The sequence below is a fragment of the Alnus glutinosa genome, chromosome 8 (assembly GCF_958979055.1).
Source record: "Alnus glutinosa chromosome 8, dhAlnGlut1.1, whole genome shotgun sequence".
Lineage (NCBI taxonomy): Eukaryota > Viridiplantae > Streptophyta > Magnoliopsida > Fagales > Betulaceae > Alnus > Alnus glutinosa.
In genome coordinates, this window is record NC_084893.1 from 4,979,856 (window position 1) to 5,002,279 (window position 22,424).

Sequence of the window (22,424 nt, forward strand, 5' to 3'; positions counted from 1 at the left end):
GATTAGGACTTTCGCGTAAACATTATAAGATAAAAATGTAGTATATAACATTACTCATACAATTAATATATGTCGAGTAGATATCAAATTATACCAATTGGACAATTTTCTTTCAATTTAGTCTATTAAACGGACATTTTTTAGAGCATGTAATTCTTGCCTGTAATTTTAAAAACGCATGTAAAATTCACAAGCTCTATTAAAAATACATGTAAAACTCACATGCTTCAACTATAGTGTCAGTTTGATAATTCCTCCAATTCCAATTTAGGGATAAACTTTGTCAGTACCAATTAACCGATTCAACAAAAGTATCACTTTGATCCCAATGGTCCCTGGGGTGGCACGTGCTCCGTATTTGTTTGATAAAACTTTTTCATTCTCTTTTGTTTTTTCTCTCAAAACAAAAACATTAACAAACAACCTAAAACCAAAACATTCAAAACCAATTTCACTTTTATGTCACATCAGAACATTTTTTCCAAACAAAAAAGCCATCCAAAAAGTATGGGATAATTACAAGGGAAAAATAGATGATCTGACATTCTGAAGAGTATGTTGTATATACATGGTCTCAATCTAGAAACCTGTTCAGTTTTAGGGGATCAAAAAAAGAAAAGGACCATCCTCATTGGTATGCCAAGGTAGAAAAGCATGGCCCTAGGAATACTTCCATACAAGAATGACTTCCATGTATGAGCGAAACCAGTTCAAATGCTTTAGTAGTATAAGTAACTATACCTCTTAACTAACATCTGAATCTTTGGACTAAAAAGGAATCCCCTTTGACAAATGGAGCTACTTGGCGGCAATAGATACACAGGCCGCCGCCTTTCAAGTAAACAAAAAAATGCTATGTCAGTCGGTGACAATCCCAGACCACCATTACCGCAGGAACCAGAGCTGCACAATCCAACCCCCCCACCTTGCAACAAATGAGTCAATATCAAAAGCAAAGACCGATCCCCATTGTTGAAGCATGTCAATCTATATCACAAGGAAAAGACCATCCAAGAAAGCATCCCGTTGCAACACAGCCATATCCACACCATTGCTTCTAAACCCTACATCGGTGGACGCATTTCAAGCAGTATTTTGGAAAGAAACTTGAATTTCTGTACTAAACCTTGGCTTGATGCTTGAAGCAGTGGCCAGGCCTTGAAGCAATGTCACGACATCCACAGTATCGTCAAGATAGAATCTAGCTTTGCTTGGTTTTTGGCCAACGGTGCATGCAAAGATCTCCGGAGCTGCAGGGAGACATGAGCTATAGGCTGTGGTTGAAATGCTTTCAAACATGTCCTCATCAGATCTATCATCACCAATGCACATCACAAAATCCAGTGGTTTCTTATTACTGATCATTGAGGAGAGAACTTTCTCTGCAACTAACCCTTTGGTAACACCCTGCAATGATGAGGCCAATGTTAGACCCCTTTGAGTAACAAGAAGAGATGCACAGAAGAGAGAAAGAAAACGCATACCTGTGGCTTTACTTCAACAATATGCTGTCCCCTCTTAACAACTACAGGCTCATTGGCAAGGACATTTTCAAGATGATCCAAAAGCTCCTTAGCCTGGCAAGATCCAAAGTCAGGATCGGCATCTTGATGGTGCCATACCAAGGCACTCTCCTTGGCCTCTATATAGGAGCCATCAGTTGTCTCTGTGTACGATCTCATTACAGGTTCTGCAATTCTTTTCCAATCAAAATCTGTGGCTATGGGATTGGTTTCCCAATTTGATGTCTTACTCCACCTACGAGAAGAATCATAGTAAATGTTAAACTAATAAAGATTGTCACCAGGTATGTGAAAACCACCATCTTGATGAAGGGCACACAACAAATTCAAATATGCACTTAAACTTAAGCTTCGTTGTATGGTAGAAAATAGCAAATCGTGAAGGAACTCCAAATTTCTTTTACAAAATATATTAAAAAGAGTCTATCAGTAGCTATGGTTATGGAACTTAATATTCATTATATGACAAGGACATACCTTATGAAGTATCCATGCTCAGCCGCAATTCCCAGATTCTCACATTGAGCAAACCATTCAGCAAGTGAGGTTTGCCCCCTACCACTAACAATAAACACAGTGTTGTTAGGGTCATCACATAGGTTGTTCAGAACAGAGATTACTTCAGGAGTCGGGGTTTTAACAATTGAAGCGTGGGGAACCATTGTTCCATCATAATCCAAAAATATTGCTCTTCTTTTTGTCCTCTTATATGCAGAGACAATATGGTCAACAGATAGCTTCCGAAAACTCGGAGAGAGGGACAAAATCCTGAAACTCAAACCAAATCCAATGCCCCAGCAACGTTTACTATAGTGATCTTTGCATGCTCGCTCCAAATCCTGCAAAAAACTGCGGGACCAATAAGCAACATCATGAGAATTAATGTAGCGGAAGTGCTTCTCATGCCGCAACTGCTTCTCTAAATCAGGCATAGTGATGGCCAAATTTAGTGCATCCGCAACAGCATCAATATCCCATGGGTTCACCCTAATTGCCCCACTTAGTGATGGTGAGCATCCTATGAACTCTGAAACAACAAGTGTACTAGCACGAGGAGAGCTAGAGGCAATTCCCAGAGCTTCATCCATTTTTTGAGTCCCTTGCCTACAAACAATATACTTGTATGGGACTAGGTTCATACCATCCCTCACAGCATTGACGATGCAACAGTCTGCCAAAGCATAATAGGCAGTCTTCTCATAGGTAGGGACCTTACGGTCAATCAGAACAACTGGTTCATAACCTGGAAAACCAAAAACCTCATTTATCCTTCTGGTAGTCATATATGTCTCCCTTTTTGCTTCCTGAACATCCTTCCCTGAGCTCCTTGCAGGATTTACAATTTGTACCAGAACAAGTTTGCCCCGCAACTCTTGATGCTGCTGCAAAAGCTGTTCCATGGCTAATAATTTTAGACTGATGCCTTTGAATATGTCCATGTCATCGACACCAAGAATAAGCTTTTTCCCCTTGAATTGCTTCTGGATCTCCTTGGCCTTGATAGAAGAAGTATGGTGGTCCAGTGCATATTCAAGTCGTCCCATATGAATTCCTGCAGGCAAAATTTTGATATACACAGTGCGTCCAAAATATTCAAGTCCAATGTGGCCCCGCTTAGATTCATACTCCAAGCCTAGCATTCTACTGCAACAAGAGAGAAAATGGCGAGCATAATCAAATGTATGAAAACCAACCAAATCTGCATTAAGCAATGCTTTCAGAATTTCATCTCTGACAGGCAGAGTCCTGTAGATTTCTGATGAAGGAAATGGGCTATGGAGGAAGAAGCCAAGCTTGACTCGAGCGAAACGCTTTCTCAAAAATGTAGGGAGAACCATAAGGTGATAGTCATGAACCCATACGTAATCATTTTCAGGATTGATCACCTCCATAACCTTATCTGCAAATATCTTATTGGCAGAAACGTAGGCATGCCAAAGCATCCGGTCAAAGCGATTGCTGTGGTCTGGGCACATGGGTAGCATGTAGTGAAAAAGGGTCCACAGATATTGCTTACAGAACCCATGATAAAACTTTTTCTGGAGGTCTGGGGGAAGGAATGTGGGCACACAATTAAACTCCTCCAGCAGTTTCTGGGAAACTTCATCTTGCTCACTTGCATCTACGTCAACCTTCAGAGATCCCACATAAACAACGCCAGTGTCAGATGAGAAACCATCCTTCAGTTGTAAATAAAGTGAATCCTCATCAAAACTAAAGCACCATCTCCCAGATTCTGGATCCTTTTGAGCATGTAGAGGGAGAAAATTTGCCACTATAATTTTCTTTTGATAAGTTCCAGGGGAGGGAACATCTAAATCTTCATTATTACTTTCACCAACATCTATGTCAGGAATGATTCCTGGAACGGTCATCACACTCGGAAGGGTTCTAGGAGTCTGAGGGAAATTCAACATGTCCCCAGATGCCAATTCCAACAAACTCATGTAAGACCTTGATACCATGATTGCCAGTAGGCATTCATATATCTGTTTATTGAATTGAAAATTTTAGAACAATGAAGGACAGAGACGCCTCCCACCAAAAAGCTCGTGGAGGGGTAATCCAAATTATAGAGAACCAAAAACGTGCAGGAAGGCAAGAGAAGACTGTTATAATCACCCTGCACATGACAATGCTGAGCATTAAAACTATGCAATTATATAAACTTCAGTAAAAAGCAAATATTTGGTTAATTACAATGGACCAATAAACCTTTTGTTTATGTTCAGCTACTGGTCCAAATCAATATCTCAGGATTTTTTGGATTTCAAGAGATGCTACATCCAACTTTTGGGAAAGTTTCTGTGCAAGAAAAAGTCATACAATAACCCAAAACTCACTAAATTCAAAGCTTTCACATGTTACTACTATAAGATGAATTATCTTTGCTACCCCAGTGATCAGAGCTAGCTGACACATGCCCAACCAGGAACTCATCAAACATAGAGTGCACTGTAAAGTATTTACACTCATTACAAACGTATGCGCCTCTTGGCAAGCAAACTTACTCGTGTTTCAACCTACGAAACAAGAAACAAACACCAAATACTAAAACATAGTGAGAATAGGAGCAAGACGTGCCTAGCTGCTATTGATAACCAAACAGACCTCGCCAAACTAACTGGAAAAGATAAAACAAAATCAGAAAAATCAAAGAAAGGCAGAGAAGAGCCAAGATGTAAAGTATAGACGCTTGAGACATAAAAGACATTAATGATCTTGCCTATGATACCATCAAACTTTCCAGTTTTCATTTTCAATAAACAATTTCAGTTTTATACAACTTTAATTTCATTTCCATTTCTACATGAAATATCCTCAGATACTTAATTGTAAATCAAGGTTGTCAAAAGACAAAGGAGATATGTGCTCTTACACTATCATGTCTTGAAATGGCCTAGTTAGAAAGTCTTAACTTGTTTGTTACGATAATTATTGCATACTTTAAGTACTTATGTTAACTATGGACAAAGAAGTGAAGAGTAAGGATAAAATGAGTGGTTCCAGAATGAACATAAATAATCATATTAAAACTGACAGAGGGATGCCATTCTTCCCAACAGTAATACTATAACCATAGCTTCAATAGCAATGGAAATTGTGATGATTAAAATGTTTCAAGTCATATAGTCTAAACTAAAAGAAGTTGCATTCATTACTCGACAATTAAAAGAACATGTACAGAGTTAGTGTTAAGACACAATTTCAAATCTCTGGTGGTCGAGGACCATCATCTAGAGGTGACTTCTTTGCAGAGACTCATCCAAGAGGAGACTATCTATGCCAACTCAAAAAATTTGCAACATCCCAGGATTAACCAACCAAAAAAAAAAAAAGGAGTTCATATACATCAATATGATATAAATCTATTGACAGTAGTAGTTTAGTAGAAAGTAAAGAGAGAAACACACACAAACATGTATGTATAGATACCTAGTTTTTAGCTCCAGATGCAACTGAAGGGTTACATTGGTTTCTATGATTCATAGTCTTGTTATATAAATCGTCAAATTAACTTTTACATATGTCTGAATCAATTTTCTATGATTCAGGATCAGGACAAAATTTATGTAGCCAGTGGAGTGGAAAAGAATATTCTTTTAATTGATAGAGAAATCACAGCAAATTCTATCAATATAATACTTAAAATACATCCCTTGGCTTCGACCAAAATCATTAAATCATCATATCTGTCTTCTAATGATAAAGAAATCACAGCAAATTCTATCAATATAAATTATATAGTATTTAAAACACAACCATTGGCTTCCATCAAAATCATTAAATCACCTTATCTGTCTTCCAATCATGGACAAAGGAATATATTGATTTAAGAACTTAGATTTGATATATGTGATTAATGAATTAGATTTTGAAAAAATTATGTAGTTCTTCGTTACATCAATATGTACCAGAATATGCCATCACCCAACATACCAAAAAAAACAAAAAAAAAAGAAGGAAATATCTCTTCCATGGAAAAGTTTTATTCAACAGATTGTTTCAGGATGCCTCCATTTTTCTTTTCTTTTTTAACTTTAGCTGAAAAAACATTAAACCGGCTTATCTGGATACAAATTTTGAACAAAAGGAATAATCTTCCATTAATGCAGTAGATAAGCACCCTTGGCCATTCATATTTTCACCCTTATCTTCAACAGTTACTGAAATCTTTACTCAACATACTACAAAAAGTGAAAAAGTAAAACCATAACTCTAACCGCGGCTTATCCAACAACTGAATTTAATATTCCAGACTATTCACGTGAAAACATTTGTTTCAGTTGCAAATACTTTACTGACAAATTTTATCAATATTATTTTCCTTCCTAGAATACTGTGCTGAAGAATATCTCCCCTTCAGCTCGCTTCAGAGACATTTAAATACATGCTCACATACCTACATACATACAAACATACATGATACACATACCCATTGGATCGTAAGAACAGAGACAAGCGAGCAAGCGAGCGAGCGAGAAAGAGAAAGAGAGAGACATAAGCAAACAAAGCCACAAGAATAGGAAATATGAATCCAGACGACCAAAACAAGTTTCCCACATGGAGAGAGAGAAAGAGAAAGAGAGAGATTCACCTAAACCGAGATCAAACTGATCCAAAAACAGAGCTTCCGGCAAACTGTGTAATGACAGTAACGATCAAATTTCTGAAAAGAAATCACACAAAGATCAGATAAGCAATGCAAGTTCCGTTTAGTCACCAAGAAATCCAAGAAAAAGAAAAGAAAACTGTATCACCCCCACAGAAGCAAATTCAACCTACCAAAATCCCGAGTACCCACTTCCTCTCAACCTCGAAATTTTCTCAGCAACCAAACAGAGACCCAGAACCCTTAAAATCAAAGAAACCAACGTGAACAGACGTACGAAGAGATTAAAATGTCGGAGGAAAATCTCTCCGCCAAAGAAAGAATGGTAAGAGTGGTAGGTTATAGGTTCGAAACTGGTGAGATTCGTGAGGAGTTTTAATGGGGTTCGAAACGGAAGTGTGGAGAACAAAAATAAATATGAATTATCTTTTTTGAGGTTCCGTTTGGGGTTGGTGTTTGTGTGTATTTTGTCGCTGATAAAAATAATCGATAATTGTTCGTTCAACAAAGGAAGCTCTTGGATAGATAGAAACGTAGAAAGTCAAAAAAAAAGAAAGATATATCAGAGAGAGAGAGAGAGAGAGAGAGAGAGAGAGATAGTGTTACAGTTGGATTGCAACCATGGTTGGTCTTACGTTATAGTCTTGTAGATTTGGTCACCCACAAATGCCCCTCAACTTCATCTTTATTAGGTGGTGTAACCTTTTTTTTTTTTTTTTTTTTTTTTTATCTTTTTCTTTGATTTTAGTAATTTCTTCGGCTTTCAAATTGCCATTTAAGTTTGTTGTTTAAACCCACAATAGACAACTGACCATGAATGCATTTATCAAAAAAAAAAACGCATGAATTATGATTTTATCACACGCTTAATTATATTCTTAAAATTCGTGTTTTCATTAATTGCGTTCTGATATTATTATATTCTTAGAAACGGCATGTTTTGTAACCGCTATTTGATCTTCCGTTGAAAAATAAAGCTTTTGCTTTTCTTATAACTCAGTTTTGAATGGTGTTTTAGGGTCCGTTTCAGTTTGCGATTTCAAAATGTGAGATTTAAAATAACGATTTTAAAATGTGAGATTTGAAAAAATGATTTTTTAAAAATACAGTTAAGCGTTTGGCAAAATCGCAGTTTAGCCTTTAAAATCACAAATTATACTTTAAAATTATGATCTTACCTGCGATTTGAAACTATAAATTTTTTACGTTTTTAAATCGCAACTTTTTAAAAAATACAGTTCCCAAACGATTTTATATTTTGCGATTTGGTTTAAAATCGTACTTATTGTCGACGAAATCGCAATCTCAAACGCACGCTTAGATTGAAAAAATGGTTTTTAAGTTTCTTTTACCTAACGAACTCATTTTAACTTGGCACTGTGTTTTATGTACTAAAAGCGTTTTTTGAGCTCCTTAACGTAATTCCAAACAAACCCGTTTGAATGATTTTATAAGATCAAGGCGGGATCTTAGTTAGTGAATATGGTCACTCTTTGAAGTGTGGATATTTGGAATTTGTGTAATTGTAGAGCTCATTCAATTTGAACAGAAGAAAGAAAAATGGTAAGTTGACTATGAAAAATGGAATGTCATTGGGGACAAGAGGAATGGGTTAAATAGGTAATGGGTATGATTAAATGTCAAACCAGAATTGGAAAATTTAGGGTTTGATATCAATCTTTGAATTGATTGTTGGGGGACCTAAAGCCTAATTATCTAGGTAACAAAAGCAAGTCGTCATTATCATTAATTAAGAATATTATCCTCGATCTATTCTATAATGTTCCTTTGCCCTACGGATCTTTTTTTTACTATTATTACTTAATTAAATAACATTGACCATTACTGTGTCTAAGAATATTAAGTAAATGGATAATTCTTCGTTTTAAATTTGCTCTGCCTACGGATAAACATACAGCTGGCCCCAAAAAGTCGATCTCCTTATGGCCTTTTTTTTTTTTTCTTAATTTCAGCTCTTGAATTATGGAAACTATCACGAGAAATATCAGTAAGTTCTCGTGACGGTGTGAAATTGAGAGAATCAATTTTATGATTAATATTAAATTTAATAATATATATGTTGTTAGGTCATTTAAATTTTAAAATTATATGTACACCGTTAAATGCAATAAAATAAAATTTTAATAGTAAAATAGAAAGGGTTTTGATTGGCCAAGAAATAATTTATACAATCATTTTATTCTCTTTTTATATTTCAAAGTTGATATAGCTTTTAAAATCATCTTTAAGTTTGAGATTAATCACTATTAAATTTTGATCCAATGATAATTTTAAAAGCTAATATTAAATTTGTATTGATCGGTAATTTAAAATTACATCAACTTTGAAAGGATAAAAAAATATAATATAAAGAAAATACTTGAATACCTATAAAATTCAAAGTATGCAAAATCAATACCATATTCAAGTAAATTCAACTAGCTTGATCATAGACACAAAATGTTGAATTCTTTGATTTCTTTCTTTATTCATTTTATGACGTGACATTTATTCAATGGTGTTAATATATGATTAAATGATTAAATTTACTTATTCTTATTAGCTTAAATTTTTGGGACAAGTGGTGATTTAATATAATATCAGAACAGATGTCATTTTCATGTGTTGCGTTTCACATATTAAAAGGGAGTTCGTAAGCCCACACGTGACGGGGAGTGTTAAAGTATATGATTAAATAATTAAATTTTCCTCTTCAATTCCTATAAGCTTAATCTTTTAAGAAACGTGATGATTTAATAAATATAAATAATAACTAAGCCTTGTTTAGTAACCAAATCAAAAACACATTTTTTTTTTCAAAAACATTAAAAAAAAAAAACAATTTTCAAAAGTAGGTAGTATCAAACATACCACCCTGGCCATGGTTGTCCTCTCCTGATATTTTTCTTCGAAGTTCTTAAAATAGGAAAGCTATGAGATGGTCCCATGACTAGCAATATGTAATATCAAACAATTAAAGTATTGAATAATGAATACTATTGGGAATGGATATGGTTGTAGGCAAAGTAGGTGACTGTGGATTAAAGTGGAGGCAATAGGGTAAAAGGTCAAGGTGGGCTACAACCTAATCATGAAGAAATGGGGTAAAATTCAACAAAATTATTTTATTATTTATTATTATTATTATTATTATTATTTTATCTCTAATTAACCAAATGAGCACTTCAAATCAAACGCCTAAATGCAAAGTGGAAACCCACATTTTCTGTGCACGCGGCTGCTCGACCACGCTGTTTCACATCTGTCATCCACTTTGGATAACACACGCATTTACTCTCTTTTACCTAATTCCTCCTAACGTGTTTACCAAAACTCTCCTCCTATTTAATTATGAATTTTGTGCTGCCCAAATCCCCTCGGTTAATATCATAAAACCATTTTTCACGATCGATCCACCATAATTTGTTAATTCTGTATTGGGCTTAAAGGTCGTGTAAATAAAATTTAATCATAAATATAACGTATCGAGTTTAAATAGTGTTAGGTATATGTATAAAATTATATATATCAGTCATAATCCAACCAGTTTAATTAAACGAGTCAAGCATCACAATTTTAACTTGCTAATTTTGTGTTGGGTTTGTGTCGAGTCCGTAGATTATGTAAAAAATTGACAGGCCTAATATTATGTTGAGTGTTGCTATGGTTATTATAAATTTTATTATACCTTTTTTTTTCTTTTTCTTTTTCTTTTTTATAAACTAATATGGCAATCTACATGACATTTATCACATTAATTATTAAATAATTAAATTTACCTATTATAGAATCACTTTTCTTGTACCCATAAAAAATGAGTTATGCTCAGTTTGTTTCGACGTAAAATGGTTTCCATCGTAAAATGGTTTTCAGGAAAATCATTTTTCAAGAAAATATTTTTCGCCGAAAGCATTTTCTAGTGTTTGGCGCGTACGAAAAATCACAAATATTTTTTATATTTTCATTCAATTATATTAACTTATAAAAATCAATTTTTATTCACAATATATAAATATTAATGTAAAATAATATAATATTTTTATTCGCAATGGGTTGGCCGGATTCCGGCGAAAGTGGCCGGAATCTAGCCATTTGTGCCAAAATCCATCACAGAATTGCCGGAATCCCACTAGAACGGCTGGAATCCGACACAGAACAGCCAGGATTCCGGCTAGATGGCTAGGATCTGGTCGTTCTAGCCAGTTCCGGTCATTCTGGTCACCGGAATATGGGTTGACCAGATTCTAGCTGTCGGAATCTGGCACAATGACCGGATTTCGGATTCAGGCGATAGTGACCAGACGTTGTCGGATTCTGGCATCGGCCAGATTCCAATGGTGGTCGACTACTTGAACATGAAGGTCAACTACGTTGTTTAAAAGATGATCAAATGTGTCTGCCACATGGGGAAAATGATTTACGCTTTTAAAAAGCGTAAATCATTTTTCGAAATTTACTAAGCATTTTTTGTCAAACGAAAATCATTTTCGGGTTGACTATTATTTTCACCAAACACTGAAAAATACAGAAACCATTTTTTGCCGAAACAAACAAAGCATTAATTGCAACTATTCAATATAAATTATGGGTGAAAATACTGTTGCGGTTAGCGGTTATTGACCAAAACCGCTAACCGCAACCGCATGGGCGGTTAGTGAAAAACACCAACCACCTCCGCCAACCGCATGGCCGGTTACCGGTTATGAAATAACCAGCGGTTGGCAGTTTATAACCACCAACTGGCAACCGCTTCTTTTTCCCAACATGATAGATCCAACAATGAAAACAAGAAAACCATAAATGCTGAAAATCAACCTCACCCAAAGATGCCGATTCAACCAGATCTAGTGGTGAAAACAAAAATTTGACCAAAACCCACGACAAACATGAAGAAAACTTACTGGTTAGAGGGTTTTGAATTAGTTACAGATATGACCAATACTCCAAACCCCACAAACCCACTTCCTCGTTTCAAAATCTGGGTGGTTTTCTCCAGAAGAAAACCAACCAAGATACCAAAAACCAACCAAGACAACGTTGTGTTGCCCTTGGCAAAACCAAATCTGGGTTCCAACGGATCTACTTTCTTGGCCCTCCGGTTGGTAGTCGGCGGACAAATGCTTCTCTAGAATGTCATAGAGCCCAGTCCGTGCTCTTGGGCCGGAGTCAAATGCGAGGACAACTGTGTTGTCATCCTCCCCAATTCGTAGCTCATACCTCTCCGATTTAGTCCTCTGGTAATGTCTTTTCGGCAAAGACTTCTCGAAAACTACCTTCCAGAGTGGGGTTCAACTGGCTTTGTGTTGCTGCCTTCTAGAGAGTTTCCCGAACGATTATTAGCCCAGTTACTCCTTCAAGCATATGTTGCGGCAAGAGAGAGAGAGGCGAAATTAGATGAGAGGCGAATGAGACGAGTAAGGAGTTAGGTTTTTTTTTTCTTCTTTTCTTTAGGGTATAGGTGAAACGACGTCGTTTCACCTATAGAAAAAAAAAAAAATATATATATATATATATATATATATATTTGCGGCGAGAGAGAGAGAGAGAGAGAGAGAGAGAAAGGCGGAATTAGATGGGAGGCGAATGAGACGAGTAAGGAGTTAGGTTTTTTTTTTTTTCTTATTTTCTTTAGGGTGTAGGTGAAACGACGTCGTTTCACCTGTAGAAAATATAAATATATATATACACGAAAATAAAGGCGGTTAGCGGTTATAACCGCTAACCGCCTCTGTAAAAACCGCTAAGCACCTTTGTAGGAAGGTTAGCGGTTACCGGTTTTAAGGCAATTTTGCGGTTATACGGTTTGCGGTTATGGGTGGTTATTTCACCCCTAATATAAATCATAGGGTCATTTCTAGTGTCCCATACATTATAAACTTTTGTTCTCAGCATTAGGATTGAAATCCCCTATAATTATATTTTTAAATTCATGAGTTTCATTTACCGTGATTATACCACGTCATCAATCATAAAAAAAAAAAACAAAAGTAATTTTTTTTAAACTAAAGAAGAAGAAGAAGAATAAGGAGGAGGAATTAGTCCCTCGACTCCCTTTTCCTCTTCAATTATTTGATCAACCACTTATTGGGAATGCAAAACCCACCCAAAACAATTGATTTAGCGGTCAAACTACCCTCAAAAGCAGCTGATAGTTTGGGTGATTTGATTATCCAAAACAATCATGGAGATTATCGGTCACCCTTATTGGTTGTTTTAAGAGTAATTTGCCACCTCTAAAATTATTTTGAGATAGTTTAGCCACCAACAAATTGACTTTGGGGTAGTCCAACCACCCCTATTCTATTGTGGGGGTGACCGACCATCTTAGTTGGCCTTAACTTATATTTTTTATCTCTCTCTCTCTCTCTCTCTCTCTCTCTCTCTCTTATGCACTTACACTGCATGGCTCATTCCAAGCCTTTCATTAGGATTGCAGGGCCTTCAATTATAGAAGATCTCAATCCTCAGCATTCTAATCCTAGATTAATTTGTAATATTCTCGTTAATGTTCAAACTAGTATTAAAACAATCAATTAGTATGCAGATTATATATATTAACACATCCGTATACCTTAATTAGTATGTATGCAAACACCCAAATGGCGTTGTCAGAACTTGTCAACGACCTGGACTCAGTAAGCCCGCCATAAATAATTGTCGCGGCAGCCACTGCGGCGGCACTTGCAATTATAATGTGTTAGATATGGGTGGTGATTTTAGAAAAAATAAAGAAAAATATTTGAATGACGTAAAAAAAAATAATAATAATAATAAAATTGAGACTATGATGTTGGGTGCTTTTAGACAGTAACTTATACAAATAAAAAATAAAAAATATAAACATCAAATGCAATGGCAAGATCCAAGATGGATGTGGATAATGATAAGAATGTAATTTTGATGAAAAAGGAGGTCCCTCATGTAGTTGTGCAGTCGGATGTGGATAAAACCTAGGGGGACAAGGATCTTTAAAAGCCTTTTTTCCCCTTACCTTTCTCCTTCCGTTTTCCTCATCCTACCATTATCCTATTTCCCCTCAAATCTCGTACGGACTTTTCTGCTTTCACATTTCGGACCAATTCCTGTCTTCAAAGCCATACCAACCACTTTTGGACCCAAATGGACCCTACACCGACAGCTCCGCACGCACTTGCTTTATTTTCGTTGGATGTCTGAGACCACGTCGGCATGCCCCCTCAGAGTTTCTAGTACATCAATCCCACGCTGGATATATAATTATAATTGCTTCCCAATATTGGAGATAAGATTTGGATTCTTAAACTTTTTGTTTTGATATTATATTAAATTATAATTTATTTTAAAAAATTATTATTATTTAATTAATATTTCAAAAAAAAAAAAAATTTCGAGGACAAGGCCAACTCTAATTTATTTCTTTTTTTATTTTTGTTCTTTTGGGATAAGTGTTCGAAACATTAACATCATCAACTAATCCAACAAAGAAAGCTTTGAAGAGATTATGTTATTGATGTTTGACTAGGAATTTTAGGAGGGAAAAGTCTAAGACATGCGTCAAGAAAGAAGATCATTATCGATCAGAAGAAACTTAATTAAAAATAAATCTAATGGTAGTATTTTCTTTCCCTTAATCATGGATATTGTCATTCCTATGCATCTTATTGAGTTATCCATTCCTGTTTCTTCGCGTGCGCTGACATGGGTTTTGTTCAAGGATAGAAATTATTCGCGATAAATGTTGATTTATATCCCCATTAAACAAAAAATAGATAAATAAAGAAGGACAATACATAGATTAAGAGTGCGTTTAGGATTGCGATTTCGTAATAAATGCGATTTTAAACCAAATCGCAGAATATAAATCGTTTGGAAACTGCATTTTTAAAAATTATGATTTGAAAACGTAGAAAATCTGCATTTTCAAATAGCAAGTAAGATGATTTTTTTTTAAAACGCAAAATTTTAAAGGCTAATTTACGACTTTAAAGGTTAAACTGCGATTTTGTCAAACGCTTAACTGTGTTTTTAAAAATCATTATTTCAAATCGTACGATTTTAATTTAAAATTATTATTTTAAATTGCACTTTTTGAAATCGCAAATCCGAACGAATCTTAAGGTAGTTCGGTTTATCGCCTACATCCACACGTTAAAGCCTTTTTGACTACATCTTTGCTTCATATTTGATATGAGTGCAATACTTTATTTATAGAACTTTACACGTGATTTAAATAATTCTAAATACGAGATTGTGACACATTATTTGTAAATTAAATTTTAAAAAATCTAACACTTCTTCCGAAACAATGTCCCATTATAGGATACAATGGACACGTGTAAGAATCCAAGAATTCCAATTCCAACCGAAATACAACCTTAACGGAAAAGAAATATATATATATGTAAAATATAATTGTATTATTTTCTGAAGGTCTGAAAATAAATTAAGAAAGAGATCGTGTCGACCCATGCGAATATGCGACCGAAAAATCAACATGGAATTTATTGTACCCGGGCATTACTTTGGATGGATTGAGGTTGCATGTCAGCGTGTCTGCATGTGAGCGGAGACATAACGTGCATTTGGCGTCATCATTTTTTATATCTTATCCATTTGTGTGGGGGCCACTATATTTGCCAATTGCCACGCAGATGAAAAGCTTCACATCACCGACCACCCTGCAGGTTTGATTGGTTAGGCTGCACAATCGGGACACTTCCTCATAATTTAGTACAGCAATTTTATCATTTTTTTTTCCCAAATAAAAAATATTACTTTTAAATATAGGCCACATCAAAAAATATTTTTTAATCTTTATATCACATTAAAAAAACCATTTCAAATCTAAAGCAAAAAATCTTTATCAAATAATTTGTTTTTCAAATTGAAACTGCTTCAATGTTTATCATATATTTTTTTTAACTTAATATTAATTTTGAAGTAAAAATATTTTATAATAATAAATATTTAAATAACAAAATCTTATCTAAAACTATTTTAAAAATATAAATATTTAAATAACAAAATCTTATCTAAATTTCTAACAATTTTAGAAAATAAAATAAGAAATGCTACGCATCATACAACTATTTAAACAAATCTCAAAAGCTAATGTGGGAAAGTCTAATGATTATGGATTTATTTATTTATTTATTTTTTTAAAAAAATAGTTGTTGATCCAAGAGATATGTTAGATATATATTTTTTGTACATCTCTTTTATAAATCAACAATTGAATATGTAGGATTCATATGTGATGAGTAATTTCAGAAGTTCATCACGTGTCATTCTTGTGTTCATCTAAAATTAAAGTGGCTTTTAAAATCATAATTTGATCAAAATTTAATAGTAATCGATCACAAATCCAATTATGATTTTAAAAACCGCCTTATTTTTAGATAAATACAAGAGTAACACATGATAGATTTCTAGAATTGCTCATATGTGGGTCATACGAATAATTCTACATATACAATAAGTGTCCATAAAAAAATGAGATAGTTTTTAAAATCACCATTGAGCGTGTGATTGATCAAATTGTAATTTTAAAAGCCACATCGTTTTTTGATGGACACTTAATGTACTTGCAAAATTACTCGGGTCCTACAGATCTAATAATTAATTTTAAAAAAAGATGCATGAAAGATGTAAATAAATCATTTTTTTTTCATGATTTATCTACATGTGGGTCCTACAAGTCTAATAGTTGATTTAAATAAGAGATGTACAAAAAAATGTACATATAACATGTATCTATTACATATTATATGCCCATCTCACTGCCACATAAACCATTAGATCAGTATTTGCTTTTTTTTTTTAAAAAAAAAATTTCAAAAGTTAATGAGGATTGGTACATCATCCCACTAGAATGAATATATAGTATTTATCATCTGTCTTTCTCAAATAAAATATATTTAAAAGAATAAAATAATATTATTTAATATACTATGATTATACGATAGTGGGATATGAGTTATTGATTATTTTACAAGTTACGGATACGAAGAGGCGAGGAATACGACATGACATACATATAAAAATATGTTTATTGGGTGCCACGTTTGGTTGGGATGGCGAAGAGGCGAGGAATTAATTAATGATGCTTTCTTTTTTCTTTTCATGCGAATGGAAAAATGGAGCGGGACCCACGGCCTTATCCAACATCCATCCATCCATCCCAGCATCCCCGTGTTACACGGCAGGGTGTCGTAGAGACGTAGGAGTGTGATTGCGTGTGGTGAGGGAGCGTGGAGTCTCCCGTCCTTATCTGCTTAAAGAGAAACACTACTATATAACGTGGGCCCTCCCCCCCCCCCCCCCCCCCCCGACTTGATGGAATGTTCCACTAGTCTTATCCTTTTCTTTGACGTTCCTTTCATGCCTACCAAATTACCCAATTATCCTTTTTAGGCCCAGGCCCAGGCCCATCTTTAACCTCCTCCAATCTCATCCATATCTACATTCTGCCATTCTGGTTTGTATGAAATGGTTTACACAAGAGAATTGCTTCAAAGAAAAAATACTCAACTTTAACACCCAAATGTCTCAATCTCCTTTCTTTTCGAAATTTACATTTTTTAAGGTTTGATTTAAAAGAACAAAGACAAACTTTGACACCCAAATGTCTCAATCTCCTTTCTTTTCTTTTCGAAATTTACATCCTTGAGCTTAATTGAACAAACTTTGAGCATTCTTATTGTAATATCTAAATTATCATTTTAGTCAAATTTTGGTTAAAACCCTAAAATCGCAGCACTAGATTAGCCATTGCTACGTAGAGAGCAACGGTTGCATTCTTCTTTTTTAAAAAATTACACTATTGGTTCTTATGGTTGACCTATAAGACAAATCGTTCTCTGTAGTTGGCCTAATTTACAGATCGCTTACTGGAGTAAAATTTCGTTAAAATTTTTGACAGATTTCGTTAGGTACCACTTCAGCACCAATAAAATAGTGACAGTGTCTCTCTTAATAAAAAATATAAATATATAAAATTTCAAAAATTATTTTTGTTTTTAAAAAAAAAAGTTGCAAAAAAAGAGAGGTGAACAGTGATTGGGATAATGCAAACAAACATTAATATAAAAGAAATAATATAAATATATTTCAAATGTATCATTGGATTTATGGAATGGTGAATTTGAAACTTGCACAGCAAATATAAGTCCAAATGTACAACCTTTCCAAGCCAAACTTTGTGCTCGTGGTGTTGCGCGCTGCACCGCAGACACTAGCTGGCGAGTGGCGACAGTGGCGAGCAATGCCAGGCCCAGGGCCGCACCTGATGTACGCCATGGGCTCGGGCCTGGCCCTCACGTCCGTCACCAACGGCCGCTTCAGCCCCCACCACACGCTCACCTACGCCCTCAACGCCTTCTTCGGCCCCGACATCGGCTCCTTCTCCGAGTGGCTCGCCACCACCCTTGGCTTCGGCCGAACCTTGGCCTCCGATCTAGCCGATGTCATCCACCACCCCTTTTACTACGTCCTGATTCTTGGGCTCCCTTTGTGTTTTCTCTACTCTAGGGTCTCCAGGGCTTTGATCCAAAAAGGGGTTCTCGATTCAGTGTCTGGGGTGAGTTAGTCGCTGAGCTTGAAAGTTTTATGTTTTCGTTGTTTGGTTGCTGAGAAAGTGTGGGAATAGGAAGGAAATTGAGTTTTGAATTCTGGGTTATTGAATGCGTGGCAAATCTGAATTAGGTTTTTGAATTCAGTAACTGGGATGTGTTATGGTGATTTTAAGTTAAGGGATTTGGGTTTTAATGACTTAATTTGATTGATTCTTTTTTGAGCATTACGTGGGAATTGCAAAGCTAGACTCCCAATTTGAATGATAGTGTCAGTACAAAGCACAAAAACAAAAAGAGATTTTTTTTTTTGTTTGTTTATGGAGAAAAAATAACTCAGATGGTTGTATTGGTCGGATTCAGTTTTGGATGCTTCTCGGTGGATAGAGATCTGGATCTTAATCCCTTCTCGGTAAAGGGTTGTCTCAAATGCAATCATTTGCCAACCTATTACATTTTCATATTTAACGCATTGACGAGTTTGTTGTCTTCATGCACTTACTGCATTAATTGGAAACAGTTGTGGGTAATAAGCGGTTTGCAATCCTAGTTGTTGGAAGTGGCGTCGGGTGATTAGTTTTGTAAGGTGTGCTGGTGCTAGATGTAGTAATATAATTAGTTTTGTAAGGTGTCGGGCTTTTATGCTGCAGGTGCCACTTACTAAGAAGCAATGCTTATTGTTGGTCTCGGCAGGTTCTTTAACGCACTTTTTCCTGGACCACTTGTTCGAGGTATGTAGAGCTCATATGTTATGTTGCTGGCTGTAATTATTTGTTTGGTTTTATGTCTTTTTCAGTTATTTTTTTCTGTTACTTTACTGAAAGCAATGTTGGTGACTTTGTTCTGGAAGGTTAAGCTATTTGTAGTTAAATAAGCCTCAAGGACAATGAAGCATGAAAGGCTTTCAGAGACATAATACTGTGGCAATGGCTTCTATTTGTAATGCAGTTATAGTGTTTTGTTCAACTAACTCGTTGGTAAGGTTTAGGAGAAGAAAATGTGCTGAATGTATTGTGAGAAAGTGTTCTGCTCTGTATATGTGAAAACTAAGGATGCATTCATTTTCGCTCATCTTACAATATTTAAAGGTTGTAGGATGGGAGCAGGTTGGAAGAAAATAGTTGAGCAAAATTCAGTACATGAAAAAGAAAGTATTGGATAATCACTTGTTTCATGTAGAGATTGATGATTCGACCTTTCTCATAACATAGGCAATTTGTGGAAATATTTGGGGAGAAGGTGTGAGCCGTCTTCTTTATTCTTATTGAGTTATTACAAAAATGACATGGTTCTGGAAGCGCTAATGTGCTAATTTTTATAACAGTAGACAACAGTAAGTTTGTGGGCTTATTGAAGGATATGTAAGATGGAACTTCAGTTTGCATAGATCAATTGCATAATGGAGAAAGTAAGTTTACCTTTTAGAGAACGCTTGATGACATGAATTATTGGGCACATGCAAAAATTGTTTCCATGGATATGCTATTTGCTAGCAGTGCAATAGTGATATGAACGGGCCATATCTAGCGATCTGGGGCGAGAATCACATCCAAAAGACATGGTGAGACAATTTAGATTAAGGTAGTTTTGATGTGAACAGGATTAATACTTCTTGTGTGGAAGGTGATTATAGTAAGTTGAGGAGTAATGTGTTTGTGCATTAATGGAGATTAGATACCCAAGAGCAAGCTTTGCTTTTCTTGTCTTAGACCTTTGCAAGGGGATAAAAGTTGAAGTAGAGTAGCCACAGTACTTGCTTTTACTTGTTTGATTGACATGCATGGCCATTACGACCAGCCATACTTGATGGCACGGATTGGAAAGCAATTCACCAACATGTTCATGAAGGGAGCATAAAAATGTTCATTGGATGAATGACATGATTAAATTGGATAAGATTGTTATTAGTTGCATTTCTGAGAAGTTAGAAGCAGCCCTACTGGAGAGTAATATGGATGGTAGTTCTCCTAAATTGGTTGAGTTCATTCTGCTTAGGTTTAAGTTGAACTGCTGCTAACGCAGGGGTCAGGCAAGGAAACATAGGCTAAGGTAACTGGAAAGTCTATGATGACTTATGATTTAGAAAATAAAACCCTCAATATAGAGTCATTGTGAAATATAGTTATGTAAAATGAATTCAATTTTTTTATTTTTTATTTTTTTTATGAATATAAACCGAACTGAATTCAATTAGCTGGGGTGAGCTGCTAGTATGCTGTGTTTGCTTGAATTGGATTTGCTCAAGCCATATTGAGGGGTTGGTGCGTTTACTAAATATTTAGTATAAAATTTGCAGAAAATTTCCATCCTTTAGCCTTTAAACTCAAGAAAGCATTATGGTAGCTGATTTTGTTTAATGCTTAAAGCTCCCAATCCTTACAATGTATAGCTTGATTTTTTTCAATGCATTATTGTCCTGTATAATACTGGCAAAATCTATACAAAAGTCTCATATAAAAAATTGAAACTTTGACATTTTAGTCACCCTTGTCAGTGGTTTGCTGGCTAGTAAAACATGGGGCTACCCAAAGATTATGAGCACCACACAGTAATTGTTGCCGCAGGAAGCAAACTCATGTTTGTTGTTCTTATAGAATTTCCTTTTCATGCCTATCAAAAGAAAGAACCTTGTTTATTTTTCTTTTCTTGTTCTTTGGATGCCACAATTTTATATGTATTTGTAGTTAGTGGTGATGTGTAGTTCAAATTGATGGACTCATGGACCATATATTATGTTCTAAATGTTTAGGAAAATGGGCATTCAACGATGTATAGTTGGATATTGAGCACTGGTTGGTGGGAGAGCCGAGCACCTATCAATCCAGATGCCGTTGTTGTAGTCGGCTTCTTATGCATTTGCTTAATTGGTGGCTTTATTTACATCAACAGGTGTTTTTCTTTTTCCATTTTGTTTTTGTTTTGTTGGGATACTGCATCCTAAATTTTGTTTAATATTCCTGGCACGGGTGTAATTCTCGGCATAATCATATTGCTGATTTGTTCGGTGTGCAGAATGAAGTCCTTAAAGTCCACCAGAAAACAATCATATCAATCAATGAAACTTATACTGATCATAGCAAGCCTGTACTGCTTATGGTGTGCTAGTCAATTATACTGGGCAAATCCTCGTCGGCCAGCAGTTGGTGAAGAGGCTGACCTTGGAGTTCTTGTCTTTTTAGCCACTTACTTTTTTCTCCCTCACTGTTTGTGTATTTTGTCCATGTACCCTAAAGATCTTGAAAAAGAACAACTTCCCCTTTAATGCTATTTACATATGCCAACCTAATTTAGTTGGACAAATGCCTCGAGCCCAGGCAGCACTAAGATTCAGGTTTGTGAAATCTGTCATAAATCAAGAAGCATCAGCTCCTTTACTCAATTGAAAGGATCTTCATTGATTTGTTAAGTTCTCTCAAACCTGTATCATTATATTGTTCTGTTGAAAGATGATAGATCTGTTGTAATTTCAAAACAACATATACTTGGATTATAAATTGTAAGCCATTTTGATTAAACCTTGATTAGAGAAATTGTTTGAGGACATACCTTTTTATTTTAGTGTATATATATATTTTTTATAAATTAGATAAGCGACTTGGAGTTGGGAGCTACTCATCTTAATTGCTCTTGATTTATTGGAAAAGGTAGGGTATAGGGCATCTTCATTCTTCTGGGGGCATTTATCTAATATAAGCAAAATTAAGATACAAATTCTATTGTTGAACAAGGCTAACAAGTTTGGCTGTAAAGGCTTTTTCACACAACACAGACATTGAATTCCTTAGCTCTTGTTCCTTGCAATGCTTCAACTAAACTGTAGAATTATTTGACCATCTTTCATGCATATGAACTAAGAGCTTACAAGCACTCTTGATTTGTTCAGGTTGTCAGTTTGGCAACCTTGTGCAATCTATGTACATGCCCTGCTCGTTTGCAGTTGTTTCGAGCATCCTTTGATGCCTGCCATTAGAAGAGTAATGGCCATCTAATGTTTACAGCATTATCAAGTACATGGTTTATTTCTACATCGAAACTTTATTAATTCTTCGATCAAGTACAAGGACGATTTCAATGAAAATATGACCAACTTGTGCTCTATATAATTTCTGATTACAATTTTTTCACTCTCTTGTAATTTTCATCGAAAACCTTCACCCTTTGGGTTTTTGTTAAGAGTTTCAACACCCAAGGTTTAATTGAAGTTTTTTTTTTTTGTCCACAAGAAAAGAAATTAACATA

At 35.2% G+C, this 22,424-nt stretch overlaps 2 protein-coding genes across 3 annotated transcripts; one reads left to right on the top strand and one right to left on the bottom strand.

The window, feature by feature from the left end:
* Nucleotides 1-438: 438 nt before the first annotated feature.
* Nucleotides 439-7,188, bottom strand: LOC133874745 (probable alpha,alpha-trehalose-phosphate synthase [UDP-forming] 9). Its single transcript, XM_062312622.1, has 5 exons — nt 6,810-7,188; nt 6,622-6,693; nt 2,001-4,146; nt 1,485-1,758; nt 439-1,407 (listed from the first exon to the last, which is right to left on the bottom strand). The coding sequence occupies exons 3-5, from the start codon at nt 3,986-3,988 to the stop codon at nt 1,084-1,086; spliced, it is 2,586 nt and encodes an 861-aa protein (XP_062168606.1). The 5' UTR covers nt 3,989-4,146; nt 6,622-6,693; nt 6,810-7,188; the 3' UTR covers nt 439-1,083.
* A 10,575-nt stretch (nt 7,189-17,763) lies between these two features.
* LOC133876386 (uncharacterized) lies at nt 17,764-21,700 on the top strand. Of its 2 annotated transcripts, XM_062314654.1 has the most exons (4): nt 17,772-18,193; nt 18,836-18,916; nt 20,935-21,074; nt 21,198-21,700. In XM_062314654.1, exons 1-4 carry the CDS (start codon nt 17,789-17,791, stop codon nt 21,445-21,447), a joined length of 876 nt encoding a protein of 291 aa, XP_062170638.1. In that variant the 5' UTR covers nt 17,772-17,788; the 3' UTR covers nt 21,448-21,700. The 2 variants fall into 2 exon arrangements, with proteins under 2 accessions (XP_062170639.1, XP_062170638.1); XM_062314655.1 differs by lacking the exon at nt 20,935-21,074 and having other exon boundaries at nt 17,764-18,193.
* The last annotated feature ends 724 nt before the right edge of the window (nt 21,701-22,424 follow it).

Excerpts from the sequence above, each read along its gene's own strand:
- LOC133874745 (XM_062312622.1), bottom strand. The coding sequence starts at position 3,988 with ATGGTATCAAGGTCTTACATGAGTTTGTTGGAATTGGCATCTGGGGAC. Across the intron at positions 1,759-2,000 it reads GAGCATGGATACTTCATAAG|GTGGAGTAAGACATCAAATT; the intron begins GTATGTCCTTGT and ends TTCTTCTCGTAG. Across the intron at positions 1,408-1,484 it reads TTGTTGAAGTAAAGCCACAG|GGTGTTACCAAAGGGTTAGT; the intron begins GTATGCGTTTTC and ends TCATCATTGCAG.
- LOC133876386 (XM_062314654.1), top strand. The coding sequence starts at position 17,789 with ATGTACAACCTTTCCAAGCCAAACTTTGTGCTCGTGGTGTTGCGCGCT. Across the intron at positions 18,194-18,835 it reads TTCTCGATTCAGTGTCTGGG|GTGCCACTTACTAAGAAGCA; the intron begins GTGAGTTAGTCG and ends TTTATGCTGCAG. Across the intron at positions 18,917-20,934 it reads TCCTGGACCACTTGTTCGAG|GAAAATGGGCATTCAACGAT; the intron begins GTATGTAGAGCT and ends CTAAATGTTTAG.